Source organism: Scyliorhinus torazame, chromosome 19 (genome assembly GCF_047496885.1).
Source record: "Scyliorhinus torazame isolate Kashiwa2021f chromosome 19, sScyTor2.1, whole genome shotgun sequence".
NCBI classification, from domain to species: Eukaryota; Metazoa; Chordata; class Chondrichthyes; order Carcharhiniformes; family Scyliorhinidae; genus Scyliorhinus; species Scyliorhinus torazame.
Genome location: NC_092725.1, coordinates 19697990 through 19707673, shown reverse-complemented (window position 1 = coordinate 19707673; position 9684 = coordinate 19697990). Strand labels below are relative to the sequence as shown.

The 9684-nt window shown below is 52.5% G+C and overlaps 1 protein-coding gene across 3 annotated transcripts in view; it reads right to left on the bottom strand.

Moving 5' to 3' along the window:
• Nucleotides 1-232: 232 nt before the first annotated feature.
• LOC140396037 (carbonic anhydrase 4-like) overlaps nt 233-9684 on the bottom strand; it is a 120294-nt gene continuing 110842 nt past the window's right edge. For all 3 annotated transcript variants that reach the window (XM_072484102.1, XM_072484104.1, XM_072484103.1), the window contains 2 exons: nt 3980-4143; nt 233-3040 (listed from right to left, as the gene is read on the bottom strand). In XM_072484102.1, coding sequence (XP_072340203.1) covers nt 2702-3040; nt 3980-4143 — 503 coding nt within the window. In that variant the 3' untranslated portion in view covers nt 233-2701. The remainder of the gene's footprint in view (nt 3041-3979; nt 4144-9684) is intronic.

Below are 9684 nucleotides of genomic sequence, written 5' to 3'. Positions count from 1 at the left end.
ATTGACACACACACTGTCACACTCACACACATTGACACACACGCTGTCACACTCACATTGACACACACACTGTCACACTCACACACATTGACACACACACTGTCACACTCACACACACTGTCACGTACACTTTCTTACCCAGACACAGACTCAAAAATGCACATTTACCCGCTCCCCTCGATACTTTGATCACAAGGGAATGATTCAGATTAAGTTGACGACGAAGACCAAGTCAGTTTGCAGCTTTTTAATCAACAGGATAAACCTCTATAAAATACCATCATTAATTTCTGTAACATAATGAGATTCCCCACCTCGATTATCCCAGAGTCACTCGAGGAGGAGTTGCAGAGGATCAAAGTCACTCCCGCACTCGGATCCAGAGCCCAGCCCAGAAAGGATAGCCAGGCACACCATTGGAAGATGGGACCGTCCTGCACGCCCTGTGTGCGATGCCTGGTCCTGCAGCCAGCTGGGGGTGGGTAAACTTCAAACCAGCACGTCGCAGGCGGAGACTTCGATCATTCTTGTGTGGAAATGTGTGGAAATGTGTGCGAGAGACCGAGTGTGTGACCGAGTGTGAGAGAGAGAGAGAGAGACCGAGTGTGAGAGAGAGAGAGAGAGAGACCGAGTGTGAGAGAGAGAGAGAGAGAGAGACCGAGTGTGAGAGAGAGAGAGAGAGACCGAGTGTGAGAGAGAGAGAGAGAGAGACCGAGTGTGAGAGAGAGAGAGAGAGAGACCGAGTGTGTGACCGAGTGTGAGAGAGAGACCGAGTGTGAGAGAGAGAGAGAGAGAGAGAGACCGAGTGTGAGAGAGAGAGACCGAGTGTGTGAGAGAGAGAGACCGAGTGTGAGAGAGAGAGACCGAGTGTGTGAGAGAGAGACCGAGTGTGAGAGAGAGAGACCGAGTGTGAGAGAGAGAGACCGAGTGTGAGAGAGAGAGACCGAGTGTGTGAGAGAGAGAGACCGAGTGTGAGAGAGAGAGAGAGAGAGACCGAGTGTGAGAGAGACCGAGTGTGAGAGAGAGAGAGAGACCGAGTGTGTGACCGAGTGTGAGAGAGAGACCGAGTGTGAGAGAGAGAGAGAGAGAGACCGAGTGTGAGAGAGAGAGACCGAGTGTGAGAGAGAGAGACCGAGTGTGTGAGAGAGAGAGACCGAGTGTGAGAGAGAGAGAGAGAGAGACCGAGTGTGAGAGAGAGAGACCGAGTGTGAGAGAGACCGAGTGTGAGAGAGAGAGAGACCGAGTGTGCGAGAGAGAGAGAGCGAGTGAGAGAGAGAGAGACCGAGTGTGTGTGAGAGAGAGAGAGACCGAGTGTGAGAGAGAGAGAGAGAGAGAGACCGAGTGTGAGAGAGAGAGAGAGAGAGACCGAGTGAGAGAGAGAGAGAGAGAGACCGAGTGAGAGAGAGAGAGAGAGAGACCGAGTGTGAGAGAGAGAGAGACCGAGTGTGACAGAGAGAGAGAGAGAGAGACCGAGTGAGAGAGAGAGAGAGAGCCCGAGTGTGTGAGTGAGAGAGAATGTGTGAGGGAGCGAGTGCGTGTGAGAATGTGTGTATGTGAGAGAGTGCATGCATGTGAAAGTGTGTGAATGAGACTGCGTGTGGGAGAGAGTGTGAGATTGTGAGGCTGAGATTGAGACAGTGTGTGTGGGAGTGTCAGAGGGAGTGTGTGAGTAAGAGTGTGATGTGAGAGAGTGAGTGAGGGAATGTGAGACTAAGAGAGTGTGAGACAGAGTGGCAGGGGGAGAGTGTGAGAGTGAGTGCAAACGTGAGAGTGTAACTTCATGTGTGTTTGTGTGAGTGTGCGAGTACTTATGTATGAGCATACCTGTGCATGCGTGTGTGTGAGTGAATGCGTGTGTGTGAGTGCATGCGTGTGTGTGAGTGCATGTGTCTGTGTGAGTGCATGTGTGTGTGTGTGTGCATGTGTGTGTGTGAGTGCATGCGTGTGTGTGAGTGCATGCGTGTGTGAGTGCATGCGTGTGTGTGAGTGCATGTGTGTGTGAGTGCATGCGTGTGTGAGTGCATGCGTGTGTGAGTGCATGTGTGTGTGAGTGCATGCGTGTGTGAGTGCATGTGTGTGAGTGCATGTGTGTGTGAGTGCATGCGTGTGTGAGTGCATGCGTGTGTGTGAGTGCATGTCTGTGTGAGTGCATGCGTGTGTGTCAGTGCATGTGTGTGTGTGTGTGCATGTGTGTGTCAGTGCATGCGTGTGTGAGTGCATGCGTGTGTGTGAGTGCATGTGTGTGTGAGTGCATGCGTGTGTGGGTGCATGCGTGTGTGAGTGCATGCATGCATGTGTGTGAGTGCATGTGTGTGTGAGTGCATGCGTGTGTGAGTGCATGCATGTGTGTGAGTGCATGCGTGTGTGAGTGCATGCATGTGTGTGAGTGCATGCGTGTGTGAGTGCATGCGAGTGTGCCTGCGAGTTTCTGCAAGGGAGGGGCAGCGAGAAATTATTGAAGCTGGTTTTCGCCTCCCTGGAGCCCAGGCACCGGGAGCCGGCAGGGTACCAGGCACCAAGAATTCTGAATGGTCACCAACAGAAAATACCCAATTTCAAACCTCAGGAAGCGAGAGAGAAGAGAGAGAAACGCCACCTGCGACCTCTTCGCCCCTCCGAGCTTTGTTTCAGCTCTCCGAGCACCACGCGGACGACACGCTCGCCCTGGGACGGAGCAGGGAGGGAAGGTGCCCATGCCCACTCAGATAGGGAGCAGGGAGAGGGAGGTCAGGAGCAGCAGGAGAGCGAGTGAAGACAGCTCGCGGTGGGCACCGCCGGAGGGAGTGGTCTTTGAGGGAGTGGTCTTTGAGGGAGTGGTCTTTGAGGGAGCGGTCTTTGAGGGAGTGGTCTTTGAGGGAGTGGTCTTTGAGGGAGTGGTCTTTGAGGGAGCGGTCTTTGCGGGAGGTGCGCTTGTAGTGTCCGCGCTCACGGCTGCAGAGGCCCACACCGGGTTGACGTTCATCTGGAGGGTCCGGAAATTGTTCAACAGCTTGACGCCAGAAGTCTCGTTGACGTAGAGATCGCGGAATAAACCTTCCACCTGCACAGGTACAGCACGGGGTTAGATACAGAGTAAGGCTCCCTCTACACTGTCCCCATCAAACACTCCCAGGACAGGTACAGCACGGGGTTAGATACAGAGTAAAGCTCCCTCTACACTGTCCCTATCAAACACTCCCAGGACAGGTACAGCACGGGGTTAGATACAGAGTAAAGCTCCCTCCACACTGTCCGTATCAAACACTCCCAGGACAGGGACAGCACGGGGTTAGACACAGAGTAAAGCTCCCTCTACACTGTCCCCATCAAACACTCCCGGGACAGGTACAGCATGGGGTTAGATACAGAGTAAAGATCCCTCTACACTGTCCCCATCAAACACTCCCGGGACAGGTACAGCACGGAGTTAGATACAGAGTAAAGCTCCCTCTACACTGTCCGCATCAAACACTCCCAGGACAGGTACAGCACGGGGTTAGTTACAGAGTAAAGCTCCCTCTACACTGTCCCCATCAAACACTCCTGGGACAGGTACAGCACAGGGTTAGATACAGAGTAAAGCTCCCTCTACGCTGTCCCCATCAAACACTCCCAGGACTGGTACAGCACGGGGTTAGATGCAGAGTAAAGCTCCCTCTACACTGTCCCCATCAAACAGTCCCGGGACAGGTACAGCACAGGGTTAGATACAGAGTAAAGCTCCCTCTACGCTGTCCCCATCAAACACTCCCAGGACTGGTACAGCACGGGGTTAGATGCAGAGTAAAGCTCCCTCTACACTGTCCCCATCAAACACTCCCAGGACAGGTACAGCACGCGGTAAGATACAGAGTAAAGCTCCCTCTACACTGTCCCCATCAAACACTCCCAGGACAGGTACAGCACGGGGTTAGATACAGAGTAAAGCTCGCTCTACACTGTCCCCATCAAACACCCCCAGGACAGGTATAGCACTGCGATAAGAGGCTTTGATACGTACCAGCGATGCGTTGAGGCGAATGGGCTCCTCAAAGACAGTCCAAACAACCACTTCATTGCATTCTGGTGTAGTCAGGGAGCCATTGTAGCGGAAATATTTCAGGGGGTTAACATTCTTGATCAAATCCATCAGCGAAACAGATCCATTCAAATCTCGGTGATCGCCTGGGAAGATGACAGAGGCGCGGTTAGGAACTGAAAGGAGTTACTGAGAAACACCAGTAATCGTCACAGTGGCGCAGTGCTTAGCATTGTTGCCTCACAGCATCAGTGGCCTCGGGTCACTGTCTGTGCGGAGTCTGCACGTTCTCCCCGTGTGTGCGTGGGTTTCCTCCGGGTGCTCCGGTTTCCTCCCACAGGCCAAGGATGTGCGGGTAAGGCTCATTCGCCGTTGCCCCTTAGTGCCCAGGGGTGGGCAGGTGAGTCGGGTGAGGTTGGCACGAGAGTGTATCTGGGGAGAGAGATCTTTCGGAGGGATGGTACAGCCTCAATGGGCCGAAAGGCATCCTTTTACACTGTTGTGATTCTCTGATCAGTGTACAGATATCCCGCACAGAGAGAGGGGACTGAGAGTCACCAGTCAGTGTACAGATATCTCCCTGAGAGAGAGAGGGGACTGAGAGTCACCAATCAGTGTACAGATATCTCCCTGAGAGAGAGAGGGGACTGAGAGACACCAGTCTGTGTACAGATATCTCCCCGAGAGAGAGGGGACTGAGAGACACCAGTCAGTGTACAGATATCTCCCTGAGAGAGAGGACTGAGAGACACCAGTCAGTGTACAGATATCTCCCTGAGAGAGAGGGGACTGAGAGACACCAGTCAGTGTACAGATATCTCCCTGAGAGAGAGAGGGGACTGAGAGACACCAGTCAGTGTACAGATATCTCCCTGAGAGAGAGAGGACTGAGAGACACCAGTCAGTGTACAGATATCTCCCTGAGAGAGAGGGGACTGACAGACACCAGTCAGTGTACAGATATCTCCCTGAGAGAGAGGGGATTGAGAGACACCATTCAGTGTACAGATATCTCCCTGAGAGAGAGGAGACTGAGAGACACCAGTCAGTGTACAGATATCTCCCCGAGAGAGAGAGGGGACTGAGAGACACCAGTCAGTGTACAGATATCTCCCGGAGAGAGAGAGGGGACTGAGAGACACCAGTCAGTGTACAGATATCTCCCTGAGAGAGAGGAGACTGAGAGACACCAGTCAGTGTACAGATATCTCCCTGAGAGAGGGGACTGAGAGACACCAGTCAGTGTACAGATATCTCCCTGAGAGAGAGAGGGGACTGAGTGACACCAGTCAGGGTACAGATAACTCCCTGAAGGATAGAGGGGACTGAGAGACACCAGTCAGTGTACAGATATCTCCCTGAGTGAGAGAGGGGACTGAGAGACACCAGTCAGTGTACAGATATCTCCCTGAGAGAGAGAGGGGACTGAGAGACACCAGTCAGTGTACAGATATCTCCCTGAGAGAGGGAGAGGACTGAGAGACACCAATCAATGTACAGATATCACCCTGAGAGAGAGAGGGGACTGAGAGACACCAGTCTGTGCACAGATATCTCCCTGACGGAGCGAGGGGATTGAGAGACACCAGTCAGTGTACAGATATCTCGCTGAGAGAGAGGGGACTGAGAGACACCAGTCAGCGACAGATATCTCCCTGAGAGAGAGGGGACTGAGAGACACCAGTCAGTGTACAGATATCTCCCTGAGAGAGAGGAGACTGAGAGACACCAGTCAGTGTACAGATATATCCCTGAGAGAGAGGGGGGACTGAGAGATACCAGTCAGTGGACAGATATCTCCCTGAGAGACAACTGAGAGACACCAGTCAGTGTACAGATATCTCGCACAGAGAGAGGGGACTGAGACACCAGTCAGTGTACAGATATCTCCCTGAGAGAGAGAGGAGACTGAGAGACACCAATCAGTGTTCAGATATCTCCCTGCGAGAGAGGGGGGACTGAGAGACACCAATCAGTGTACAGATATCACCCTGAGAGAGGGAGGGGACTGAGAGACACCAGTCAGTGTACAGATATCTCCCTGAGAGAGAGGGGGGACTGAGAGACACCAATCAGTGTACAGATATCACCCTGAGAGAGAGAGAGGGGACTGAGACACACCAGTCTGTGCACAGATATCTCCCTGAGGGAGCGAGGGGACTGAGAGACACCAGTCAGTGTACAGATATCTCCCTGAGAGACACCTGTCAGTGTACAGATATCTCCCTGAGAGAGAGCAGACTGAGAGACACCAGTCAGTTTACAGATATCTCCCTGAGAGAGAGGGGGGACTGAGAGACACCAGTCAGTGGACAGATATCTCCCTGAGAGAGAGGGGACTGAGAGACACCAGTCAGTGTACAGATATCTCCCTGAGAGAGAGGAGACTGAGAGACACCAGTCAGTGTACAGATATATCCCTGAGAGAGAGGGGGGACTGAGAGATACCAGTCAGTGGACAGATATCTCCCTGAGAGACAACTGAGAGACACCAGTCAGTGTACAGATATCTTGCACAGAGAGAGGGGACTGAGACACCAGTCAGTGTACAGATATCTCCCTGAGAGAGAGAGGAGACTGAGAGACACCAATCAGTGTTCAGATATCTCCCTGCGAGAGAGGGGGGACTGAGAGACACCAATCAGTGTACAGATATCACCCTGAGAGAGGGAGGGGACTGAGAGACACCAGTCAGTGTACAGATATCTCCCTGAGAGAGAGGGGGGACTGAGAGACACCAATCAGTGTACAGATATCACCCTGAGAGAGAGAGAGGGGACTGAGACACACCAGTCTGTGCACAGATATCTCCCTGAGGGAGCGAGGGGACTGAGAGACACCAGTCAGTGTACAGATATCTCCCTGAGAGACACCTGTCAGTGTACAGATATCTCCCTGAGAGAGAGCAGACTGAGAGACACCAGTCAGTTTACAGATATCTCCCTGAGAGAGAGGGGGGACTGAGAGACACCAGTCAGTGGACAGATATCTCCCTGATAGAGAGGGGACTGAGAGACACCAGTCAGTGTACAGATATCTCCCTGAGAGAGAGGGGACTGAGAGACACCAATTAGTGTACAGATATCTCCCTGAGAGAGAGGGGACTGAGAGACACCAGTCAGTGTACCGATATCTCTCTGAGAGAGAGAGAGGACTAAGAGACACCAGTCAGTGTACAGATGTCTCCCTGAGAGAGAGGGGATTGAGAGACACCAGTCAGTGTACAGATATCTCCCTGAGAGAGAGGGGACTGAGAGAAACCAGTCAGTGTGCAGATATCTCCCCGAGAGAGAGATAGAGGACTGAGAGACACCAGTCAGTGTACAGATATCTCCCTGAGAGAGAGGGGACTGAGAGACACCAGTCAGTGTACCGATATCTCCCTGAGAGAGAGGGGACTGAGAGACACCAGTCGGTGCACAGATATCTCCCTGAGAGAGAGAGGGGACTAAGAGACACCAGTCAGTGTACAGATGTCTCCCTGAGAGAGAGGGGATTGAGAGACACCAGTCAGTGTACAGATATCTCCCTGAGAGAGAGGGGACTGAGAGAAACCAGTCAGTGTGCAGATATCTCCCCGAGAGAGAGATAGAGGACTGAGAGACACCAGTCAGTGTACAGATATCTCCCTGAGAGAGAGGGGACTGAGAGACACCAGTCTGTGCACAGATATCTCCCTGACGGAGCGAGGGGACTGAGAGACACCAGTCAGTGTACAGATATCTCCCTGAGAGGGGGCTGAGAGACACCAGTCAGTGTACAGATATCTCGCACAGAGAGAGGGGACTGAGAGACACCAGTCAGTGTACAGATATCTCCCTGAGAGAGAGAGAGGAGACTGAGAGACACCAATCAGTGTACAGATATCTCCCTGCGAGAGAGGGAGGACTGAGAGACACCAATCAGTGTACAGATATCACCATGAGTGAGTGAGGGGACTGAGAGACACCAGTCAGTGTAGAGATATCTACCTGAGAGAGAGGGGGGACTGAAAGACACCAATCAGTGTACAGATATCACCCTGAGAGAGAGAGGGGACTGAGAGACACCAGTCTGTGCACAGATATCTCCCTGAGGGAGCGAGAGGACTGAGAGACACCAGTCAGTGTACAGATATCACCCTGAGAGAGAGAGGGGACTGAGAGACACCAGTCACTGTACAGATATCTCCCTGAGAGAGAGCAGACTGAGAGACACCAGTCAGTGTACAGATATCTCGCTGAGAGAGAGGGGGGACTGAGAGACACCAGTCAGTGGACAGATATCTCCCTGAGAGAGAGGGGACTGAGAGACACCAGTCAGTGTACAGATATCTCCCTGAGAGAGAGGGGACTGAGAGACACCAATTAGTGTACAGATATCTCCCTGAGAGAGAGGGGACTGAGAGACACCAGTCGGTGAACAGATATCTCCCTGAGAGAGAGAAGGGACTGAGAGGCACCAGTCAGTGTACAGATATCTCCCTGAGAGAGGGGATTGAGAGACACCAGCCAGTGTACAGATATCTCCCTGAGAGAGTGAGGGGACTGAGAGACACCAGTCAGTGTCCAGATATCTCCCTGAGAGAGAGAGGGGACTGAGAGACACCAGTCAGTGTACAGATATCTCCCTGAGAGAGAGGGTCTGAGAGACACCAGTCAGTGTACAGATATCTCCCTGAGAGCGAGGGGACTGAGAGACACCAGTCAGTGTACATATATCTCCCTGAGAGAGAGGAGACTGAGAGACACCAGTCACTGTACAGATATCTCCCTGAGAGAGAGCAGACTGAGAGACACCAATCAGTGTACAGATATCACCATGAGTGAGGGAGGGGACTGAGAGACACCAGTCAGTGTACAGATATCTCCCTGAGAGAGAGGGGACTGAGAGACACCAGTCACTGTACAGATATCTCCCTGAGAGAGAGCAGACTGAGAGACACCAGTCAGTTTACAGATATCTCCCTGAGAGAGAGGGGGGACTGAGAGACACCAGTCAGTGGACAGATATCTCCCTGAGAGAGAGGGGACTGAGAGACACAAGTCAGTGTACAGATCACTCCCTGAGAGAGAGGGGACTGAGAGACACCAATTAGTGGACAGATATCTCCCTGAGAGAGAGGGGACTGAGAGACACCAGTCGGTGCACAGATATCTCCCTGAGAGAGAGAAGGGACTGAGAGGCACCAGTCAGTGTACAGATATCTCCCTGAGAGAGGGGATTGAGAGACACCAGTCAGTGTACAGATATCTCCCTGAGAGAGAGAGGGGACTGAGAGACACCAGTCAGTGTCCAGATATCTCCCTGAGAGAGAGAGGGGACTGAGAGACACCAGTCAGTGTACAGATATCTCCCTGAGAGAGAGGGTCTGAGAGACACCAGTCAGTGTACAGATATCTCCCTGAGAGCGAGGGGACTGAGAGACACCAGTCAGTGTACATATATCTCCCTGAGAGACACCAGTCAGTGTACAGATATCTCGTACAGAGAGAGGGGACTGAGAGACACCAGTCAGTGTACAGATATCTCCCTGAGAGACACCAATCAGTGTACAGATATCTCCCTGCGAGAGAGGGGGGACTGACAGACACCAATCAGTGTACAGATGTCACCCTGAGAGAGGGAGGGGACTGAGAGACACCAGTCAGTGTACAGATATCTCCCTGAGAGAGAGGGGGGACTGAAAGACACCAATCAGTGTACAG